At 39.1% G+C, this 25,815-nt stretch overlaps 1 protein-coding gene across 1 annotated transcript in view; it reads right to left on the reverse strand.

The window, feature by feature from the left end:
• Positions 1 to 25,815, reverse strand: part of CNTNAP2 (contactin associated protein 2) — a 1,494,727-nt gene that overhangs the window by 750,492 nt on the left and 718,420 nt on the right. The window contains exons 7-8 of the mRNA XM_088799852.1: positions 24,366 to 24,509; positions 20,990 to 21,254 (exon numbers count right to left, since the gene is read on the reverse strand). Of these exons, the coding sequence (XP_088655978.1) occupies positions 20,990 to 21,254; positions 24,366 to 24,509 (409 nt within the window). The remainder of the gene's footprint in view (positions 1 to 20,989; positions 21,255 to 24,365; positions 24,510 to 25,815) is intronic.

Here is a 25,815-nt window from a genome sequence, read left to right on the forward strand (position 1 = left end):
GAGGATACAGATGGGCCATTCCATAGACACGCTATAAATGAGTGTTCCCACACACCCAGAGTACAGCACTGATACACTTTTACAACTGAGCGATAAAGGGGGCATTTGTGAGTGTGCAGAAGGCAGACAAAGAATTGCCGAACATGTTTTTTACTTTAAAGGGGACAATACACTTGGATATGTTTTTCGTTACTGCTTTGTTTAAGAGCAAAATACTCTATTCAGAGTACATACTCTGGCCACATATATGCAGCAAATCCAAACCCTTCCCGCGTGTTTTCATAGACATGATACAAATCCCTCCTGGCTCTCCTTTTGCTCTGGAAGTGAGAGAGAAGGTCAAAGCAAGTAACTCATCACAAAATGGAAATGGCATTAGAGTTTCTCTTGATAACAAGTGAATACAACACTCCTTAAATAAACCTTGTAGGTTCTGCTGGGGTCAAATCTACACACAATATATAAGAAGGGGGGACTCTTGAGTGGATACATTCACAGGAAGAGATTTCAATTTGTGTGAAGCAGAAATAACGTCTTCCGACTGAGGATGGAGTCTGAATGAAGAGGTTAGTAGGTACTGCAGTGAAGGTGCCAGTGTTTGCTATGACAGAGATTAGCTAACGATGTGTCTGCTCTTTTCTTTTACATCAGACTGGGAACAAGAGGACTTGTGCCAAGACATTCAGAAAAATCTCTCAGTGAAAAGGCTGGGTAACTCGCCAGAAATATTCAGCACCTTGCTAATGCCAGGCACTACATGTAGCCCGAAGTCTATAGTGGTAAACAGACACCATACCTTATGTATGCATAACAATGTACATGTTTGTGTATCCTTATGTGCTCAAAGGATAGGTCAGTGTAACGACAGTATTCAGGGTATCCAACACACTCCCAGGAGAAGGTTTGCTATCCTGATCCTATACACCAAAGTACCCAGATAACCCACATTCTCCTCCTTCTGTTGAATGCAAACTGGAGGTAGGGGCATCCAAATAGTTCTCGAAACACTATGTGTCCTGAACTGAATCCATCATTCCCATATCTCTGTTTCTTCTGATGTATTTTATATATCACTGGTATTGCCAATGTCATTCATTGAGTTGCTCACGTCTTAAATGAGGAAGCCCTCGGTACCTTCCCTTTTCTTCCTTGTCCACTGGTCACCATCCAACTGGTCAGCAGATCTGACAGTTTTCCTGCTCATTATCTCTTGACTCTGTCCCTGCCTCACCATTTCCACTGCTGCTAATCAAAGTCAGTGCTACTTCCAAAACTCTTGATGCCACTCCAGTTCCTTTTGGGAAGAATCAAACCTTGTTTCTACAGAAGGCACAGTTCTTCACAATCAACTCTGCCCACCCAACAGATCCACTGCTGTTTCCTTTTCCTCGTTGGCTTCTCCGTACCAATTCACCTCTGGGAACTTGAGCATTCTCTGTAATGTCATCCACTCCCCCTTCCCACTGCTCTATGCTTATATATTATTTTGGCTTAAGCATTCACAAAATAACAACAACAGTATATGTGTCTTAAATCTCCATCCTACTCTCTGAAGATTTAGTTGCCTCTTTTAAATGCATACGTAGATTATAGTACTTAATGCGTTACATTGCCATGTTCTACCTTGTTTGTTAAATTCTGAACTTGTTCAGGATTTGACATCTCTAAATTTCCTGTGATGGCTACATTGCATGCAATAAAAATTGCTGGTGTTCAGTAAATATATATTAATAAAAGTAGTTGTAGTAATTAAAACATCACTGTAATAATTGAAAATGAAATTGTGACAGGGACAGAAGCAATAAGCAATATGGCTTGTACCTTGGATAAAACTTCTGCAATTATAAACTCCCAGAAACCTTTCTCTCCTCTAAGCCAGGGGCATTTTATTCCATATTCCCATAATTTAATAAACAAATTTGGCTCCTAAAAGCATGACTATAAATGAGAGAAATGACCTAGATGTAATAATTGATAAATATCCATTAATATCACTTATATGAATGGTCTGCATATTGAATATTTTTATATCAACTGATATTATCCTGGAACTATTTCCCAGGTTTATGATGGTATTTAAGAAAACAGCTGTCTTGGCTTGCAATTGCTTGTGATATTGACAAACCAATTTGTCAGTCATAGAGGTGCAATGACCGGCTAGCTCAAAATAAGGTTAAATTCATCCAAGCAAACGTGTTATGTCTCTGGGGTCTACAAATTATACTTTCTCAACTACTTAAAGCCAAGTTACTAAAACTTGGATTGTGTCATTTCTGTGTTGCTGCTTCTGCACTGAAAATATTTGATTCATATTATATAAAGACCTATGAGTCATAGATGTATAGTAGATACACTAAATTCTTAGTTAGGGTTTCTGCACAGTTACCAGTTTAGGTAGTGCTGATATGGCTTCATCACATATTCATGAGATATGAGGCACAGTTTATTAGGCGCACAATTGTGGTTTGATTTTTATGCCTACATAGGTTAATCATATTATATAAGTGAACTCATACAAATGAAAAAATATCTATAGGTCATGCACTGATTCTGGTCTTTAAAATATATAATCGTGACTGAAAATAAATGAGTACACTTCAATATATTTTAAATAGTAATACCAAGGCTGATAAAGTTAATCAACATTGAAGAACGTGTACAGTTGATTATATGTTTAAAAAAGGTTATTTCATAAAGGACTTCAGCCAAATTAAATAATATTTGAGCACTATAGATAAATAGGTATATCTGACTTTCTAAATGTTCAATTTCTTTGTCTTATTCTAACCCTAATCTCATGTGTAGATATTTTAATAACACATCTTTAAAAATTGGCAGCATAAGAGTTCAACATTACCACAAAAATCACATTTCTGAAATGCAAATTTGATCATATAATTCTTTCACTTACATACTTCTAATAGCCAGCCAGAAGATAGAATCCAAATTCCCTGAAAGGACACACAAGACTTCCCAATTTGAATGAGCGTAAGACATCTCTGCTCCCTTTTCGTATTGTTCATGGGCTCCAGATGCCCTTAAAGTTCCTTGAACACATTGTGCAAATGCTCTTCCCTTTGCCTGACCCACACACTGCCCCCCTCGTCGAGAAACCTGACCTTTCCTTTCTGTCTCAGATCAAATGTTATTTCCTCTGCCAAATCTCCAGCGAACCCATGGCCCCCCAACCCGGAAAGCAAGTGCACCATTGTTTGTATACAAGACAACATGTATGCATTATGTGTACGGAATTGACTACACTGCATTGTAATTTTTCATTGGAAATCCATGCCTTCCTTTACAGCATAATCTCGTTTAGTTCAGGGAGCCTGTTTTATTCCTCTCTATATTTTCTAAGAGCATTGCTTGGTGACGGCCTCCAGTAGATGTTCAACAAGGACATAATTCATTCTAGCACACACAGGAAGAGAGAAATGACAGAGACAGGAAGCGCCATCATTCAGCATTTGCTAGAGATTTGGGCACTGCTGATGCTTTTTAATATTGAAGAAAAATCATCCTGAGACACAAACACCTGCATTTTATGTTGAGATGTTCTAATGCTCACATTAAACCACCACTTTAGGTCCCATCTTATTCACAACTAATGAATAAGTTAATTGTGCTATATCTCAGGTCAGCAGAATAAGGTGCGATTTCACTAAGCAGTGTGAAAAGTTGTTTCTTTTCATGAATGCATATGCTTCTGTTGTACATGTCATCCACGGTGCAGAAATAAGTCGTCTGGAGAACGATTATCATAAATAGCATTATCAGGGATGAGCCGAACTTAATTTTTTCAGCTATCATTCAAAATGGATTTATAAACACACAAAAGGCCCTTTAAGCTTGGTGGAAACTTGTTCCATTAGAAGCTGATGGGGCGATTACTGGATGTTTCCGTATGTCTGTTTTCAAAAGCCCATGAAATTTTAATTTACTTGAAAACCTAAAATGCAGTTATTTGTTTTGTCATGTTTAATCACTTTTCCATTTTAAAGCTAAAGATGAGAAGTCACTGGGGAAAGTGAAAAAAAGGAGACGGTGTCAATATGAGCACAAAGAAACGAGAGGCTTGCAAATAAAACTTCATATTATTAAATTGTCATTTAGGTGCAGTGTTTTAATGACTTCTTTAGAACATGAAACACATTTAAATTGTTTTTGTTACTGCTGGTTTAATGTGAAATTATTAACCTGCTTTAAAAAGAACAATATAATGTCCCACTACGTGCCGCTAATTGAGTTACTGATAATGAAAACATAAATACATAATGTTAAAATTTGGATTGAAGCTTAGTGATTACTATGTCTTTTCTGATAAATGTAGGGCATTTGTAACTGGATGAAATAAGAAGTATCTGAAAGTCATTCATTCTGTTTATTCATTCATTTGTCCATCCGTCTAGCCAAGTGCATGAAGCCAGGTGTGGGGCTGGGTTCCTTAGATATGCGATCCTGATTTTCAAACAACTTACATCAGTGGTAGCGCTAAACAAGAAACACACATTTAAATGCAACAACTGCATATTATTTTATCCAAATGATCAAGGGAATAAACCGAGTTCAATTAGAAAATAAAGGTGAGCCTCGAATGGAATGCTCAGAGGACGTCCTGAGGAATTCCCCCAAGCCCAGAGAACCAGAAGAAACCTAACAGCCGCTTTGAGAATTACAGGAAGGCACTGTCCTTCCCGAAACAGTTTTGTACCATTCAGGCAACCTCCTTCTCCTCCCTTCTCAGTAGCATCTCCCTTCTGAGCACCTTGTACAACATTCACATCAAGATTGGAGCTCAGGGAATAAGACGTGAAACTTCGTCTATGGGTGTTAACCACCTGAGGGTTAGGTCAGAAACCTAGCAGAAGCCCTACCAGGGATATACTTACTTATATTGACAATATTTACACACATTCAGTAATTAGCAGTTTGAAAACTTCTTGGAAACAAGGGTGGTTTCAGAAGTTACCGGTTGTAGTTCAATACCTTGTTCTGAAGAAAGTTGAAAACAGAGCTTGTTTCAATTTCCCAGCAGTGATGGTGAGAGGACACAATGGATTATATTCTCTGAACCACTAGAATGCAGGGATAATTGATATAAAGTGAGGAATTATTTCAAACTAAATATTATCAATCTGGTGAGCCTACACAATTGCTTATGATAGTTAAAAAGATCAACTCAATTAAATATGAAATGTGCTTGAATTCTAGGTGAATATCAATACTTCTCTTAAACAGGTTTATCTTAATTCAATCTAGAAGAGATTGGGATTTCCCCATAGCTTTGTACAATCTAGTGGATCACTTCTTGCCAAACAAACTTTCTTTTAACTTGGAAAAATATCTTCATCCCAAATCTCTCCTCCAGCTGCTCATTTCTTTTATGCAAAAATCCTCACATGAGACGACTGTCCTGTCTCTCTGCAGTTGCTCTGATCTTAACCCCCCTCTTTCGCAATTAAAACCACCTTACACGATCTTCTTGTTCTCAATTTATAAAGCCAGTGTGGACCAATGGAAAAAAGCCAGGAATGCAGGTCGGAAGGCAACTCCGCTCTGGATCATGTTATGACATAACCCTGAGCTGGTGTCTCAATTGGAGCCTCCATTCCCTCATTTTTTAATGAGAGAGTGGTACAATCTGATCTGTCTAGTTTCTTCTCATTCTAATTGTCGATGAGCGTGTTTATAATTTGAGCACATGTTCATAGCCATCTATTTATCTAAACATCAAGCATTTTAAACCGGTGTTATTTTACCGTTTACTAAGTCTCATACTGTTTTTAATGTCACATAAGCCACGTGTCCATTTATTTACTTTTTCTCTCTTCGACTGTGGTGTGAAGTATTGATCTGGATCCCTTGGTTCCATAATACCAAGATCAGTAACAATAATATAAAACTATATCACAGCCTTACGTTTATATGAGCCAGAGACGCTCCTAACCATTTTGCATTGAAGTTTCATGGCTAGCCCAAGAGATAGATGCTATTATCATCTTTACAAAGGAAGCATCTGTGACAAAGAGATTAAGGAGGTGATAAGACACGGAACGTAGGCTAGATTAGAACCCAGGCACTGGGGTTCTAGAGTTCAAGTTCCTAATCATCACAAAATCCTGCTCCTTATCTAATTGTTTGATACATTTTAGTTATTTCGATGACTGGATCCAATGAATAGGTGTGTGCTTTTCTGATTAGAAAACTGAATGTGAGTGGATGATAATTGAGTTTCCTGAAGGAAAGTGAACCTCCTGTGTACATTATTCTATAATTTTGCTACACACTGTTTGTGTAGGCTGGGTACAGGTCACTTCAGCAGTGTCATGACCATTAAACTCAAGATGCATATTTGAGAGCACGAGATTGGACGCTTCCTACCATTTCCCACTGGCAAGGTTTGAGGTAACACAGCTTTTTCATGGCTTCATCAGGGAAAAGAAATTTGGAGGCATAAGTACATCTAAAATTCAAAATAACAAGGGAGGCTTCCCAAAGACAGCTCCGTTTCCAAATTAGCACATGGGAGCCAAAGAAAGACCCAGCTGCTCTTTCGAGCCCTGTGCTCTGGTAGCAACTATTCAGCAGCAGAGGAAACATATTGGAGTAATATGGAAAAAAAAAAAAATCCCTGAAAGTAACCATCATCTTTTGGATTTGCAAACAAGACAGCCTGCCAAACACACGCTGATTGAAAGTTATTTTTTATGTGTGCATTTTTTTTTTTTTTACCCATTAGAAAATGCTTTCCGTAAAATTATTGGCGAAGGAACAAAACAATTATGTTTATGCAGGTGAAAGTGAAATAAAGGGTGGAATAATTAAACTTAGGCCATTAAAACAGACTGTTGCCCGAAATACCCAGACTAGGTATAAATATTTGAGTTATCATCTTTAAGTGAAATTACTTCAAGGGATTACTTGAAAAGTATATATTTAGTTTTACTTGGCTTTTTGTTGCTATTCAACAGCTTGATGCTAGATATTTGTTAACTTAAATTATCACTTTATCTGCTTGTTTCTCACTTTTTTTTTCTTACTGCCTGACCTTAAGAAATAGCAACTATATTTTTAGTCACCATTTTCCTTACACCACTTCCTTCTTCTTTATCCTTAGATTTATCTGATATCTCAACATGTTACTTTGCTTTTGGAACATCTGTCACTTCTTTATTGTTTTTTTTTATGAGCACAGGGTACTAGCATGTTGATGTGTTTAGGAAAAAAGCCAAATTTATTTCAAGTACCAACTCCGCCACTTTAATCTTAGAATATTGGTATAATCTTTATAAGCTTTGGCTTTCTCCTTATAGAAGGGGAATTCGTTGTCACAATTACGTGAAGTAAATATACATCAAGCACCTAATACCTGTCCCAGAGTGTCCCTTAGTTAATGTTAGTTATGTTGTGCTAGTTGTTTTTCATGAAACAACATTCTCCTGGTTGACGTTCTATTTCTTTCATAGTCCTTCAGGCTCCTTCCAGACTTGAAGCCGTCTCCTCCCATCTCCTTCAATGGCCATTCCAAATGTTTCAATTCATTTTCCTTACGATACACTCTCTTTGGCTATTTAGCCTTTTTTTTTTTTAACTTTCATCTTTCTGAGTATACTTATTGACTTCTCATTAAAGGTGGGGAGGAGTGGGTTGAACAAGGCATAGACAGAAAATCAACACTGATAATCATATATATAAAACAGTACTTTCCGTTTTTCAAATACCACTGGCCTGGGTTTACTCTATCCAGTAGAGATGGTATCTGTCCTGTCTGAGTTTTCCACAAAATCAGGAAGCAGGAGAGCTGGGACTAGAATTCTCTTACCATATTCAATTCTACCCTGCACTCAGACAAGTTCTAAGCATTCACGTATTATATAGTTGACCTCTTAGGGGTATTGTATTTTTCTTTTAACAATAGTTAACCTATTGTTCTTGAGGAACTCTCCTCCTGTGATTCCAGGACACCAAACTATCTTAGATTTTTTTCTTACCTAACTGTCCATTCCCTCTCTATCTTCTTGTGGGCTTTTCTTCTTCTTCCCCAATTCTGAAAAGATGAGCTACCTTGTGGCTTGGCTTGGGGCGTTTCTCTGTCCATCCATTCTTACTCACTGAAGTGATGTAATCCCATGACTCCCAATACCACCCGTGTGCTGATGGCGCCAAGTATGTAGCTCCAGCCATCACTCTGCTCTGAGCTCTAGACTCATATCCCTGACTGACAACTTCACTTCTCCACAGAAATATCCAGCAGACATCGAAAATGCAGCAGGCCCCAAAACAGAACTGGGCTCTCTGCAAATTCTTCCTCCCATTAATTTCCACATTAGCCAAAGGGGCTACCGTGTATTGAGGTAATCAAGTCAGGAACCTACAATTCAGCCTAGATTACTACCGTGATTTCACACGTCACACAGAATCTACTGCCATGGTGTGATAGTTCTACCTTCTAAGTATTTCTCAAATCCTGTAACCTCTCTCTAAGTCCACTGCTGTCATCTTAGTTCAAACTACCATTATCTTATAACTGGATTATGTAATACAAGGTATGACAATTAAGTTTGCGAATTCATGCTAGAAAAAAGTGCTACATACATAGATTCTAACTTGTATCCTTTCCCCACTGTTGCCTGACTATAATCCCACTCTATATCTATTATCTGTTATATCCACCCATCCATCCATCCATCCATCCATCCATCCATCCATCCATCCATCCATCCTTCCACTCACCCACTCAACCACCCATCCATCCAATCTATTATCTATGTAGTAGCCAGAGAGAACATTTAAAAATCAGATCGTGGACCTACTTGAGAAGAAATCCTTCAATGAGTTTCAATCCTAACGTCTTATCATAGCTTATTATATCTCCCATCATCAGGCGTCTGTCTACCTCTACAAAGTCAGTTCTTCCTTCTTGCCTCCCCTCCTTTTTTACGTTCCTTGAACAGTCAAGGACTTTCAAGTTGTAGAGTCTTTGTACTTTAGGTTTTTCCTATCCCAGCTTGACTGTTTATCATTTATACCTGAGTCTAAATTAAATACCTTTACTCATTACCATATAGTTTTGTTTATTTCCTTGATAGTTTTTATTATAATCTATAAATATTTTATGTATTCATTTACTACCTCTCATCTCTCAGAACATTAGTACAATGAAAGCACTCTGTTTATAACCTGAGGACTTAGCACACACTAGGTCCCTAATACGTAACCTTGACTGCTCCAGGGAAGGACTGTACGTAGGTGTATGTGTGAATGTGTATGTGAGGTGTCTACATGTGTCTGTGCGTATTTGCAATCTGCAGATAACACTAAAATCAGGGATGAGAGGAGCATTACGGAGGACTGTGATATTTCCGCTCTTCATAATTTCTCTCTTTTATGGTTCTCATACTACAGTGTGTGACTTTTTCCTGGAGATCAAAGCGCAGGGTAATGGGAGGGAGGTGAAGGCAGTAGCGGGAAAGCTGGCCTCCTCCGTGGAAGTCGAGTGGCATCTTAGCTGTCATCAGCTGCATGATGAGAAGAGGCCCAGTCAGGAGCTGGTGACAGCTAGAAGGAGCACTCGAGGAGGAGACAACCTTCCGGGTGGATGACTCAGAGAAGATGCCAGAGAATTCTGATTCCCACTCCCCACAGGAGAAGCTGAAATGTGGTGGGAGAAACGTGTTGGGTTCTGACGCCCTTTCTTGCCAGGCTTGTCCCTTCAGTCACATCTTGTTTTGTCTCTCAACGCATACCTCTCAGAACACTTTTTGAGAACTAACAGATGGCAGTTACGGCTCTTTTCCACTCTAAAATTCTATTTTCTTTCACCATTAATGTAGTTAATTAAGTGTTCTGAACACTTGTACCTAATAGGGGCAACACATTATTTTTACCATTTAGATAATTATCCGCTGCCTCTTGCCAAGCTCACACAAAGACACTTAATTTATGTTTCTGCCTGTTGCTGATACAAATGGCAGGAACAAGTTATAGTCAAGCAAGGTACAACAGAGTTCTAATAGTGAGAAAAATAGAGTTTGGAGTTTGTATGCAAAAAAAAATAATAAAACAGTTTAGATAATACAGACGAGTGCTTACTGGGAGAATTAATTCATTGTATGGTTAGTTCTGACTAGAGATAGATCAACAATGCCTCTTTATTGTTTTGAAGTACAAAAATGTCACAAGGAAAACAGTGAAAAGTGAAATAAAAGGGCGGGGTCTGGGAATTTTCAAAGTATATCCATAGTGGGAAAGGAAAAGAAGAGACGCATAGAGCAAAACGATAAAGAAAAACTCAGAAGTGGACCTAAAAGGAAGCTCAGGAATCAAGATATCTAAACGTGCGATTTAGTGCAGGAGAAAACGGTGTCTGCAGAGCGGAGGGAGGCCTGGACTCCCCCTCAGGACACGCCAATGTGGATTATATCAAAGGCTCTTCTTCTGATCAGGGCTCTCAGTTGGGACTAGGGACATTTTGGGCCAAACACATCCTTGTTGGGCAGGGGTGGGGGTTGTCCGGTCCTTGTGGGATACCGAGAGGGTGTTTATCTATCATCCATCCTCTGTTTACCAGTAGCACACACATACACACAAACCCTAAGGTGTGACAACCACAAATATCCAGATATTACCAAATATCGTCTAGGGGTCAAAATCACCCCCAGTTAAGAATGAGTGCTTTAAAGAATCAATGTCTCGAGATTTCGTCTCCCCACTTCCCTGTATTAATACCCATGGTTTTATTAAGACGGTAAAAAGGAGATCAGAAAAGCGAGGCACCGTTATTTTATGCACCATTGAGTCAGCTCCCACTCCTGGGGACCCTGTGAATGTGGAATGACCACAGTGCCCTTTCTTCAACAGCTCCACTCAGCTCCTGTAAACTCCTGCCCACGGCTCCTTTTACAGAGTTAATCCACTTCATATATTTTGTTGCTTAATAGTAAATATTGAAATGTCTGAGAGAAGGGGATGGAAGAAGCCACGCACTTTATAAAAGTTCAGGATGAGCTATAATTCTTCATTGCTTAATTCCACATCATCTTACTGATTAAACCTTTTTATTGTAAATCATTCAGATACGACAAATGGAGACATTATAGTACTCAATTAGAAATAGAATTATTGAACTCAGGTTCTTACTTCATTAAATATTAACGTGTGTGTTTTTTTAAGTATGCATACACACCTACACATTTCCACACGTTCAGACGATAGCAGCTGGAGATGGACTCATTTACAGCAACAGACCTCATGTTCTTTAGTTATTTTTCCCCCATAGTGATGCCCATGGGATGTTCTACGTAGTAAATCGCACTGTGTATTACTGAACTGCTCCAGGCAGTCAAATACTACGTAAAGATATAGAGCACCCTCTTTTTCTTGCAGCTTCCTAAAGGAAACATTTCTTATAGAGACTATCAAGGGTTTTAGTTCCCTCATCAAGCTTCTTATGAACAAACCATTTGCTATGTGTGCCTATGGCACTGATTATGCTGCATGAAATAGCTCTTTGGGTAGAAACCTACCGGCCAATGAATCCACATGCATGATCCAGATTTCACACTTTCCTGTAGAGCATTGCGTGATAAAGAATATAGGAAAAGAGAGAGACTGTATTAGCTCTCCTCTTCCCAGCATAGCTGAATAATGTGTGCTGGAAGCACAGCACTTATGTGCTATGTTGTCTCACGTGGACCTCAGATAAAGGTGCCTGTGCGGGGCTGGGATGGGAGGATGATGGGGGCGCCATTTCTTCCTCCATGTCCCACTGTACAGTTTCTCCCATGAAGCTACTCTGAAGTGTATGTTTTATTGTTTAATTATCTAACAGAGAAAGTGTTACTGCCTGCAGTTACCAAATGGAAGGAGGCAGAGACAACACGATCGTGTGATCACCTAACACACGATTTCCCTTGACAAAGCAAGTGAGACTAGGCTCTTACAACTAATGGAGAGTCTCTGTTTGAAGCAAGTGTAGAACTGACAGGAGATCGGGGGCCTTAAAACAAACAAACAAACAAACAAACAAACAAACAAACAAACAAACGAATCAATAAAACAACTTTGATTCCCTTATTGTCCCCTGGTGTTATCATGTTGAATGTTTTCCCAAGCCTGAAGAAAAGAATAAAGCTAAATGAATTTGAATCATACGCATTTCTTTTTTTTTTTTTTTTTTTTATTCTGTGTGGAAAAATGAATAGAAAGGGAATATGACTGATTTCAAGGTTTTCCTTCATTCCATGCTCCTGAGAATACATTTTTTTTGGCAAACGTATAGATGTTTTTATTTTATTCATGTAATAGTTTACCCAGTACAGCTCTAGGCTTCAATATCTTAAAAAATAACTCTTCTTACTATAAAAGCATCACATTAAAATGCAGGTCCTGATCAATTTCACACACATTAGCCTCCTACAGTTTTAGCAATTATTTCCTCCTAGATACTTGCTTCTCTCATTTCACAATGAATTTGGTTCGTATAAATTGATGAAGACAACAGAATTACAAAGTTAGGGTTTATAACATCTTGGTATCAGTTCATTAAAAAAATCAATCAACTGAGTATTTGGAAAGATGCCACACTGCACTAGACTCAGAGGTAGACAGGCAGAAATAAGAATTAGATAATTGTCCTCACAAAGCTTTACGAGACTAAGCATTTTCAACCAGAGTAGGCTAATGGCTGAACAGTGTAAGAGACAGTATCCAACAATAAACGTATCAACAATAAATGCTGATTTAAAATTTTAGAAGGACTCGTGGTCACCATGGGATGAGTGTTCAGACTTCTTGGGGAGGACGCATGGTACGTGCTCTTAAAAGTCTGGGGCTTCCTGGAAAAATTTTCAATGAGCATATGATACAATGGAAATGTCATTTTGGAATTTCAATCAGGGAACTTGTGGCGTGGACTTGTTTAGAGAGGCAGGAGGCAGAGAGAAGAGCAAGGACTCTGCAATTGTCCAACCATAGACCAACAACAGCAACACCAAAAATTAACAAACAAATGAAGATGAAAATACCGATCATCTATTCTCTGCCAAGTGTTGTGATGAGTGTTAGGAGTACAGAGATGCGTGAGCCATGATAATGGAGGAATTTACAATTTAAGGTCAAATAAAGCAAAATAATTATTGTTCAAGATATGAGATGCTATTCTAGGGGATGGTAGATTGTTCCCTGGGGTTTTCAAAAGGAAATGATACTAACTTGATACCAAATGATATGAAAACTGGATCTTGAAGGATGAGCAGGAGTTCACCAGGGTGGCCTCCAGAGGAAGAGATTCTTGGCGGAGGGTGGGAAGTAGTCAGAGTCCATGGTGTGAAGCAGGAACAACAAGGGCCACACGCTCCAGTTGGACTCGATTTGTGCAGGCTCTTGTATGCCGTGCTTAGAAATCAGAACTTATCTTTTAGGTAATGGGGGGAAAAATCAAAGTATTTTCCTTACATTTTTAGAAATGAAAACTTGGATAATGGAGAGAGAAATGAGAAGCAATAAGAGATTATCTAAAAGGCTCCTCGGTGAATCCCAAGGAGACATGATAAGGACACCGCTGGTGTTGGGTGCTGAAGTCAGCCAATCTTCAGACACATCGTATTCAATAATACCCAGTCCTGCGTGAACGGAAGCCAGTGTGTTGAATGCATGTGAGAGGCGATCCAGTAGCGTGCGAGAGGACTGACTTTACACTCCAGTTTTCTAGACTCCTTTGCAAACTAGTCTGGATGAGTTATTCTGTCTCCATGCCTCTGTTTCTTCCTCTATACAATGGAGGTGGTAATGGTCTTTACCCCAAGGAATTACTGAATTAAATGACTTAATACATGTGTGCACAGTATATCTTTGTTTACACAGTGACTGGAACAGAATGAAACTCAATCAGTGTTAGCCAGTGGGCAATCCGGCTCCAGAGTCCGAGCTTGCATCTACTACACCATAAAAATAGGACAATGATTGGAAGGAAACATTCTCTCGGTCAACTCAGATGGCCTTGATTAGCTTTTCGAAGTTTTTGAAGTAGGATAAGGAAACGATGGATAGATAAGGCCCCTCAAAAGAGCGGATGGTATCTGCTAAATCATCACATGTGACAGGCAAAAAGGAGAACAAAATTTGATTTTCTCAAGGCTTCGAACTTGGGTCACTAGAAGAATGACTTCACGATTGCTATACATGAGTGAGGAAGAAGGTTTGATACCTAACTCACAAGGTAAGTTATGTAAAGGATTTAGCACAGCGACAGTCACCGTGTAGCATTGAATGGCCATCAGGGGTCATCAGCGTCACCATCACTATCTCAGGGCTAGATGAGAAACGCCAGGATGGCCCCGAGGGCTCATTCCTTCCAAACTTTTAGTTCCTGGGTGGGTGGAGAGCTGGCTGAGCGGACCTGAGCCAGCACAATGCAGGAGCTCCCTGCAATCAGCCACTGGGCTCTGGGGCCTCCCTTTTGTAACAAGGCTGCTGTTCTGACTCATGTCCTGTAATGATGTAGAGAATCAAAAGTACAGGCTCCTCTCTGCTGGCATCTTGGCCATGGTGTCAGCTGACCATCTACGCCCAGCCAAAGCGAAGGGCTTGGGGGACTGTGTGTGCGCCACTATTTCTCTGCTTGTAGCTGCCCCCTCCCCCCAGCCCCCATTAACTGTGTGTTCCACCTGCACACCTAGACGCAATGGGAATTGGATGACAATGAAGGCAGCCTGAGGTTGAGGCTTGGCGTGGGTCTGCACAAGGCATCCTGACAGAGGATTTCAGGTTGGGAGATGGTTGGAACTCAAGCCCAATGGGTAGGCGATATTTGTAGGGGATAAGAGGCTGCAGCCGAGACTCAAGTCAGCAACTTCAGGGTTCAACATAAAAAAGCAGAGAACTGGAATGAGGGGGGAGGAAGAGAGCTGGGAAATCGGAGAGAGCAGTTCTCCAGTATGTAAGCAAGGCACTGTCCACACAGGGATACGTCCGGGGCAGCAAGATCCCAGCCTCTGAACAGAGCTCAGCAATAGGGTTCCAACCTCTGAACAGGTCCCAGAAAGGCTGGAAGCAGTAGAGGAAAGACTGGATGTACTGGAAGAAACACTGGCAGATTAGCGACATCCTTTAGAAAGCATCACACCCTATGAAGTGCTACAGCAGAGATCCAGGCAGAACTTGGCTTGTGGAAAATAGACTCTAGGGCATAAGAGGGGGAAGTGGTGGGGCTCAGAAATAACTGTAGGAATCCCGTTATCAGAAGTAGGGTTTGTGGTTGGGGTAATGTGTCAGGATAAAAAAAAAAATCATAAAATTGAGTTATGATTAGAGATTGGGCCATGCCTATCGTTATTTCCTGACACAATGTTACCAAAGGTAAATACTTTCTAAGCAGTATTGGCTCCCCTAGAATTTTCTTACGAGCTTTTACGAGCAAAGGAAAGACACTAAGACATCTACTCATATGTGGCAAACATCTCAGCAGGTATCGGGGGAGTCATTCTTTAGGCCGCTCTCAAGGCAATTTCAGAGGTTCCCAAGTAGCTTTCTAGAACCTGCAGGACCCCAGGCCCGAGGAGGTTCATCTCCACAGCAAATTACACTGAAGCAACAGGTAGCCCTATCTTCACACATGGGAGAACTCACATTGCTGAAACACCATCAAAGAAAAAAGAAACGGTGGTGACAGTGCACTGTGCTATGTCACTGTCTGAAATCCCAGGTCCACGTCATTCCCCGGGTTAATTCTCATCATGAGATTCACAGGGGGCATGGAGGTCGGGGGAAGCTTCTGATCCCATGACTTCATGTTTTTCTGATTATGAAGGCAGCCAACCTCTGACTGCTCTAGGCCAACACCACTTATTTCTCATGTTGTTAAGGATGTAAAGCAATATTATATGCTCAATGGCCAAAGTAGCTAACGTTGATGTGATGGTTAATTTTGTGTCAACTCGACTGAGCCACAGGGGGTCCAGAAGTTTGGTTCAACGTTCTCCTGGGTATGTGTGTGAGGGCGCTTCTGGATGAGAAGAACGTTTGAATCAGTGAATTGAATAAAACACGTTTGTCTCCCCTGTATGGGGGGGGGAGGTCTCATCCTATTTGAAGGCCAGAACAGAACACAAAGGGGAGGAAGGTACGAGTCCCTCTCTCTGCCTGTCCTTGGAGCTCCGACCAATCTTCTCCTGCCTTTAGACTCCACCTAACACACCAGTTCTTCTTCGTTCTCCAACCTACCGGCTTTCAGACCAGATCTCACACCATCGACTCTCCTGGATCTCCACCTGCCAAATGCAGATTTCGTCTCCATCATAATTGCGTGAGTCCAATCCTTGCAACAAATCTCTTTCTCTCTCGATACACATTCTATCATTCTGTTTCTCTGGAGACCCCGTAATACAGTTGACTTATTATCTCTCTGCTATATAGACCTACATTGCTTCAATGTACCACTTACTCATCTATCAGTTAGAGAAGTTGCAGCCCTTAAACTATATGAGAGATGCAGACGACAGGTCTCTCCGTAAATCTAATGTGCTCCTGTGCCCTCCCTTTTATTTTGTTTTGGCCGCATCTTCAACTACATCAATATAAGTTTGGGGTTCCTGAGCTGTGTTCTTTGCCAGGCTGGCATAATTCATTTTTATTTTCATAGTTAGTTTGCAGTAGTGATGTCTGATTTTTTTTTTTTTCCTCTTTGGCTAGTTTGTCTGTATAGTAAATTGAAGTTTTTGATACATGATTTGGTCTCTACTGGGAGTCTGTGCCTCCATTTTATCCACCTAAGTTTACTAAATTTTATCTTCTCCTTGCAATTCTTAAAAATTATTATACACATATATACACAATCATGTTTTATTCATCTTGCCCGAAAAAGGTGTAAGATATTTTAAAAGGCCCAGAAACCTTGTAGAAACTAGAGTGAGGATACTATCCTGGAGTGTGATTATAAATTAAAATGTCCCCTTTTCTTCCAAAAGAATAAGTCAATATCTAATATCACAAAACTTTTCCCCAGCCTCTTTTTTCTTTCATGTTGAAATATAATGCTTCTCTTGATGTGAAAATGCACCGGCATGCTCAGAAGTATAATTAAAGGTAGATTTCCACTCAGCTTGCATGATGACAGTATATCCACATTAGGGATTGAAATATAATAAAAAGTCAGTTAGGTGAAGCTACCCAGAAGTGATATACTGTTCACTCAAAGGCTTTCAGTTGGCACCATGTGGCTCTCACAGCAAATCTATTTGTGAATTCGGGAGAGTAAAATAAGTGAACTGCGTTGTAGAAATGTCCGACGTTATCTACATTTGTACCTATATGTCTACATCCATCTCACTTTTGGCTGTTACTAAACAAGAGGAGATATGCAGCCCAAGCACAAATGTAGACTCCTAATTAAAATGAGAACAGTGCTCTAAAAATGGACCTTCCTTAGGCTCCGCTTCCCCTAGGAATCCAGAGCCACGTTTTGTCTTCAGCATCTTAAAATGATGGGTTTCTGAGTTTTCCCTGAACACATTCGATATCTAGAAGTCCCTCAAAAACTAAGGCAATCTACAAATTAATTTTTAGCTACTGTTTCAGTAGAAATAGATGTACATTATTTGGGAATAAAAAGATTTGTAACCATTGATGCATCATTAAGAGAGAAAAATAAAATCTGTTTTTTGATCACTAGCTACACTTTTAAGGGAAAACGCCTCTATCTATCAATCCTGAAAAAAAAATGTGTTTCAAATTACGCGGAAGACATATCATTTGTTCAAAATTAGTTACGTATACTCTCAAATAAAAGCTCATAGACTCAACCCCCAAATTTCTGCATCTGAATATAAAATGCTCCATTTGTTATATAAATGTCATTAAGGAAATTACGCTGGAGCTGATGTTTTAAGAATAAACTTTAAAAAAATCGATTATATATTGTATATGCTTCTATCTAAGTAGGAAAACTAGAATTTTTAAATTGATATAGTTTACTCTTGCAATGTCCACTCATGATATTGTTAAGCATTACACTTTTACAGAATATCTTACCCTTAATTATTGTACATATACCTTTTTTGTTGTTGTCTAACAGTAATAAATGGCTTATTGGAGTAAATTTGGAAATTAGGGAAAATGTGTTAAGAAGTTAGTCATATATTGATAACCCACCAATTAGTCCCCTGAGAGGAATAAGCCACTTCCCGTAACACACCCAAGTGGAATTGAAGGTTTACCAAGAAAATTGTACTAGAAAACCAAAAATAAGGCCGCGGAAAGATTTTCTTTGGAGATAGAAATACACAGATACTGTTTGCTATGTTTGCTGAGTGCAGTTTTCTGACATACTGTGGGTGCTGAAAAGTCATTCTAAAATTGAAGCAGTGTCTCCATAAACAAAACAAGGAGGTCTGAATACCTCAGCTTAGCAAACAGTTGATTTAGGAGCAGGGCAGACTCTGAATGATTTTTCTAAAAGGCTTTGTTTATATGGATACAAATTGATTTTTTTTCAATAGGTAAGAAAAGTTATTAATAGAATTAACTTTCCTTCCACTGTATAAATGCGGAATCACATTTTCTGACCTTATTGTGGGCAGATCACAACTTTAGAGTATTATTCTAAACATCTATTTGTGATTTAGTGGCATAAAATTGAGGTATTTGGCAATAAAAACCTCATTTCAAATGATGGGTAGGTTTTTGTTTTTTCTGACTATACATCAAACAATAATTCACATGAAATATTTTCTTACTGCTAATATAATATTATAAATCTGTTCATGAAAGATACTTTCAGTTTTATAATATGGAGTATTGGAGTAAATGACTCCAGGCCACTAGAACTTTAAAAAATTCCAAGTCTTCAATTGAGAAGATAAAATTGTAGGTCAGTGTTTTCCAAACTTGTGCGTCCTGACTTGGTTTTAGGTCACACAATCATTTAATGGGCCATGGCAATTTGTTTAGTGGAAAAGGAAAATAAAAGAAAATATCAAAATAATCAGAGAGCATCTAAAGTAGCAAGGTAAGTTTTATTTCATGAAACTTTGTTTCAGTAGGTATTGGGTGGGATAGAAACTGTTTTCATACTGTGTTTTGATGAAAATCATTTTGAACCTGGGTGACATTATGCTAGATGAAATAAGCCACCTATAGAAAGCTAAGAACTCTTATGATCTCACATGCAGAATCCGAATAAGTCAAATTCACAGAATCTGAGAGCAGAGGCGGGGGGGTTGTCAGGGCTGGGGGTAGGGGAAATAGGAAGGTGCTGATCAAAGGGTACAAACTTTCAGTTATGACCGGAAAAAGTTCTGGGGAATCTAATGTATAATATGATGATCACAGTTAATAATACTGTGATTGTATACGTGAAATTTGCTGAAAGAGAAGATCTTAACGGTCCTCATTACACACACATATAAAAGTAACTAGATAAGATGATACATGGGTTAATTAACTTGATTGTGGTCATTGTTTCAATGTACACGTATATTAAACGATATAGTTAAAAAAATCACATTGTACAACCTAAATATATGTAATTTTAATTTGTTAATCATGCCTCAAAAAAAGCTGGAAAACAATTTTAAAAACCCCAAATCATTTTAAAAGCAGAGTTCTACGTCTACCTTCTCTAGGGTTCTGAATATAAAAGTTAAAATAAAAATTATCATCACAGTGAACAATGTTATCCATTTAATCCTTTTTGTACCTGCTTTTTTTTCCCCTTTACCACTATTCCACATTAAAGGCAATGCATAAATATGTATTCACCAGTCAGTAACGATTATCCAATATAGAAATAAATATAGTGAAATGTTTTATAAAAGTTGGTATTGCGACTTCCTTCAGCAAGAGGTGGTCTGTTAGTGAGCACCAGTGCAAAGGCCACCGTATTGAAGGTGACAAGCATTCCTCGAGCACTTCCTGTTACAGGCGCTGTTCTAAGTGCTAGAGATAGAATAGGCCTGACCTCTGCCCTCAGAGAGCTGACAGCATAGAGGGCACATGAGATGGACACAGATAACACGTGTTAGAAACGGTGCCCGGGTCCGCACACGGTGTCACGAGTGCACCGGGGATGTTTAGAAATCAGAGCCCGCCGTCTGCCATTGAGCACTCTTTCATGGACTTCCTCTCTCAGTATTCTGTTCGTCTAGACAAGGTACTCCTCAAATATTAGTTTCCTCTCTGTCTTCTAAGTTATCCCTTACAAAATAAAAACCACCATTGCAAGGACCACCTAGAGAATTTTGGTGAAAATTTTACTATCAGTCCCATACCATGCCAAATTTTTGTTTAGAACACCCCTCTTTGCAATTTCAGCCTTCTTTGTACCCTATTACTCAAGGAATATCACAAGATTGCTCAGTTCGTTCAGATAACAACAATGTCACCTAAGGCTCAGTTTATCATACTGCTCTGATGTCAAGTTTAAAAAGGACCCGACTTAGCCAGGTCAGTCTTCCCTAGTTGATATTTACGTTTTGTGCTCACCCTTGTTTTTCACCTTTTTTCCCCTGACAATTTGCATATATTTAGTAAGATCACTTTAAAAATTTTTATTCAGGCGGTCTGAATATACCTTTAAAGTTGTAATTAAATTAATATTACCCTATTACTAACAGGAAAAGATATTTGAATGTCTATGAAGTCAAAAGATACCAGATGCTCCTATGTTAGTAAAATAAACATTCTTTGTTTTTAAACATAAAATATTCACCTAGAGGAATATCTGTGTCTCTATCAGACAAGAACACGCATTGATAAGAAACAGAAGATCAGCCTCTACCGAATTTCCTGCTTGTCCAGCCCTCATCTTTGCAGAAAGGTCCCAGGTTTCCATTATCTGTCAGCACTCAGAGCAACCAAGAAAGAATCTCCAAAGTCTACATCCAAACATAACCACCAGCATGTCACGCAAACAGAGCAAAACAAAGCAAACACAACTCTCTGTGAAAACCACACTAGCAGGGTCAGGAGCAAACATCAAACAGAGTCCACTGACCTGAGGAAATGTCTATTTGGCTCATCTTGGTCTGCGTGACGTTGATGTGGACGCTGACTTTGCTTTCGCTGAGGTCAATCTCCACGTTGCCCAGATTATCTGCAAAGTGACTGAAAAGCAGGAGGCCGTTGGGGTTCCAAGTCCTGAACTGGAAACTGACCGCAAACAGGTCTTGGTTGAGCCGCCCCGGCACCTCCAGGTAACTGGTAGCGTTGAAAAACACTGGCACCGTGTAGGGCTCCACGCACGAGAAACTCAAGTTTCCCTGGAAAACAGAAGGGCGTTCTTTGAGGACAGTGCGGAATACAGTCAGCATCCGTGTAAGTCAGCCGAAAGAGCTCCAGTTCCAAACACGTGTTCCAAATGGAGCGTTAACCTATACCAAACCCTCACGTGCAGTGTGGCGTGGATGCAGCGGCTCGATACCTTGGCATGGATCTACCTGGAGTGTGTACTTATTAAGGTGCAGACGTCGGCCACTGAGTCAAGGGATGTAACAAGCTCCATCCATCCAGCGGACAGACTGACAGCCAATGTGATGGGCTGAGCCGAAGATGGGCTGTGCATCTCTGTGAGTCTGAGTGTGGACCACGGGACTTTCTGAAGACAGTGAACAGCTGCTGCTCCCCAGGGAGGACGTGTCAGCCGGGGGGCACGAGCCCCTGACTCCTTCTTGGGGGCCTATTCAAACACCTGTCAACATGCTGCTCTGGTCTTGGTGGGAACCGTGGCCATTTGGTTGCTATTTATTAAACTGGTATTATGGGCAAATAATCTGGGGTTTTACCACCAGATCTACTCACATGTACATATATGTGCATATATAAACTATTTAGCATCAGCATAATTGTGATTATTTCAGATTATTTTGTTATTCAACTCAAAAATCCCATTTAAATTCTCAAGAACGATGCTTAAACCGTAATGCATTAATGATTATGGAAGCAGTGACATGAATGTACAAAAGGAAAACAAAATTTGCAAAATTACTGCTTCTCTTTTATAGTCCGTCTATTTGATACTAAGAAATCTGATTTACCATTCAGATACACTGAATTTTATATTTCAGGATATGTAAAATTTTATCATTCCTTTTAAAGATCTGAAAATTCACATTTGCTTCCAACTTCTTTTATCCCACCATAATATAATATTTTGAGGAGTATAATTTCATGATATTGTCATCTGGTCTTTCAATTATTATTATTATTTTTTACATATCACCCCATAGCTATATCTCCCTAGATGCACAGTTCTTCCATTTCAGCATATTAACCATTAAATTTAAGGCAGGCTCTCTCTGAATTAATATTCAAATTAAATTTTCACTGCACCTTCACAGATGATTATTTTTAAATGCATACTTTTACCGATGAAAAGAACTGTCTATCCATAATAATTGAGATGTTCTAACTGACCACATACTTGTGTTGTGGGGATTGTCTCCTGGCAAAATTAAAGGTCTTTTCTGAGTCACGGAGCTGACTCTGGAGTCACTGCACGATGAGGGGATGGGTGTGTGCATGGAGAGGGTACAGCATGACAGCTGAGTCAGTTTCACTGAAATATCAAGACCTGACATCTTTGAAAGCGAATTTCCTACGTAAATATTTGCCTTTGTAGAGCTATTTGATAAATATCCTGTTTGTTTCTGTGCTGCCTAACATTTTAATATGTGTATGTGTTTACTTAAAAGTTTATTCTACATCTGCTCATTCCGTTTTCACCAATATAAGTGATTTACGCTTTACTCAGTCTCCTTGCTATTCAAGTTAAAATAATATTTCTAACTACAATACATTTCACAGTTACAGTTGATTTGGGAATGAGTCTCAACAGTGAAATTCTTCTTAGTTTTGGGTACCTAATGGACACATGTAAGGACCAACTGAGAGGTTCGGGCAGAAACAGCACTTTATCTCTTCTGAAAGGTGCAAATCATGGAAAGAGTATGGTGATGATTTGGATGCTGTACCTTTCTCTCTTAAGCAACAATGTCTGAGAAAACAAAAGGAGCCTGGTGCCTTTTTATACAAACCTTAAAAGAGCATATATATTAACACTGTTCTAGATAAGAAGTAACCCAGCATGGAAGGGGGCTGTGACTCTGGGAGTCACATATTATGAATGCATAACCTGTCTGCCACTCATATTCAGTTACCTTGGAACATAATTCTTCCAGATGATATCTGTTTTCTCATCTATAAAATGTTTATGATAATATCTCTCTCGTAGTATTGTTCTCAGGTTGTCATTAATGTAATAAGCCTCGCCGAGTGCCTGTTGCCTATAAATGGACCTATTCCTAGTTTTCTCTACAGTCAATATGCTTGGTGAGATAGCTTTATCAAACTTAGTATACATGCATTATAACTTTTACGAAAAATAATGATTAAAGAAAAAATTTACATTCAATTGTTTTATCATCTCATACCCAACTCTGAACTCTGTTTCCTCATGAGGGGATTTCCATTTCTCCAATCATTGTATGAAAACCCTAGGGTCACATGGGGGCAAGGAGGTCCTCGGAGCTCATTGGGAGCACAGCGCCTTCCTTCGTGGTATAACCTACTTCCCGGGGCTCTCAAATATATGGGTCTCTGCAACCCCAGACTGTCCCACACAACAAGCCGGGGCTACAGGAGACCCTGTTCTTGCAGACCCACAGGGAACATGCACGCTAGATTGTCCAGTTCATGTCCTTTAGTGATACTAAACAGTGTCATGGGGAGGCAGGTGTGCTACAGCGTTCCCTGACTTTGGCTGTCCTTGAAAGAGTTTAAGCTGGAAACTGCTCATCCCCGTGTCAGAAGACGACCGTGCGCTTCCTCGTCGCAGCTTTCACTATCCCACCGTAATCCATCATTATTTAATTGCATACTATTTAGTACGTTGAGAGCCTTGACAAAAAAAAAGTGCCTTTATTTATATATCTGGATGAATTAGGTTCGGAAACATGGGAGCGGATATAATAACGTTCCTGGTTTTAACACCATAAAAATCCTGAATTAAATCACAGACAAGAGGTGGAGAGCCATATATGATGAGACATTTGGAAACACGATACTGGCAATCTAAGGGCTATAGAACTGCGGGGATACAGTCCATCATGGCATATGCCTGTTCCTCTGGTATCAGGAACTCAGAAACACGGGGGCTAAAATTCTGTGCCCCATCGGAAGAGAATGCACTGCCTATTTCAGGCTAATTGAACTGAAAAATCAGTGTATCCAGGATCTACACAGGTAGTAATTGTCAAGTCAGGCTTACACTGTTAAGCCCAGCAGAGGCATGATGAAAAAGGCTGTAATGGTGTTGTCATTCAACAGTACAGAAAAACCAAAGTTCTCTGATCTGTCTATGAACCAATACGTACCACATTTGAGGGCTCCAGCTTCTTCCTTCTCGCGAGATCTGTTATGTTGATACCATTGTAGTTAATGCTTTCCATACAGCCCTTGAAGTTTTTCCGACTGCTGGAACTCGGCTTACCCGAGAAAGGTATGCCTCCAAAGGTTATCTTTGAGGAAAAAGATTAAATATAAACATTCACACTGTATTCGACTTAAAAAAAAAAACAAAACAGAAAAACAACATTCACAATACCTTACACAAGACCATCAATATAGCCAAGGTCAATTGGCTTCATTTCAATCAATACATAAACACATTTTTCTGTCTCCAAAATCTGTTGTATATTAAATTACATTGTTATTTGAAGGGCATAATAGTATCATTAATTATGACAATTAGATTATAACTTCGACAAGAAAACAGCAACACTCCCTTGTATTTTTGCTACCCAAAAGGCATTTCGTATATTTTCCTGAGGATGTTTTAAAAGATTTTATACAGCAAACACAGTTTATTAAGTAATATTAAAAATACATTTTTACATTGATCATTCAAAGACATACTATCAATAGATGCTTCCAGTCCTCAGGAGATAATGAGCTCTCATATATAAGTGGATAAAACTGCAGCCAAAGGCAAAGAATGTTGTGTTTACTCCACATAGACTTAGTGTTGTCTAATGACCATTAAAGTAAATCATTCGTTAGACTTACGGTGAATATAGAAAATCATTCAAAAAGTCTCACTGTATCGATTAGGGACATCTTAGAACTTGGAGTCTATAATTTGAGAAGTACAAGCTTACAGATATTATAGGTCATTGAAATCCTAAGGAATAAGGTGAATGCCCCTTCCTGTGCTTCTCTAGAGAGTACATATTTTCCCATATATCTTTAGTCAAATGACAGTACTATAATATCATTTCTATCTAATACAAAATTATACTTATTTATGTATTGCCAATAATGACATCTGTTGCTAATCATTAATTAGTAGTAAATGAATCTACCAATCATAGTTGTAATACCAAGGTATATAATCTAGATGTTATATGCATCTTAATTATCATTCAGTGTTATCATGATTGATTTTTCTTACAAAGTTTTGAAAATGAAGCAACAATTGGAAGAATCAACATAGTTAAAATGGCCATATTACCCAAAACAATATACAGATTTAATGCAATCCCCATCAAAATCCTAATGGCATTTTTTAAAGAAATAGAACAAAAAAATCATCAGATTTGTTTGGAACCACAAAAGACCCCAAATAGCCAAAGCAATCCTAAGAAAAAAGAACAATACTGGAGGTATCACACCCCCTGACTTTAGCTTGTATGACAGGGCTACAATAATCAAAACAGCATGGTATTGGCAGAAAAACAGACACATAGACCAATGGAATAGAATTGAGAACCCAGAAATAAAACCACATAAATATAGACAGATAATTTTTGACAAAGAAGCTAAAAA

This window comes from Rhinolophus sinicus, chromosome 8 (assembly GCF_057876585.1).
Source record: "Rhinolophus sinicus isolate RSI-liver-muscle chromosome 8, RSI-T2T, whole genome shotgun sequence".
NCBI lineage: Eukaryota > Metazoa > Chordata > Mammalia > Chiroptera > Rhinolophidae > Rhinolophus > Rhinolophus sinicus.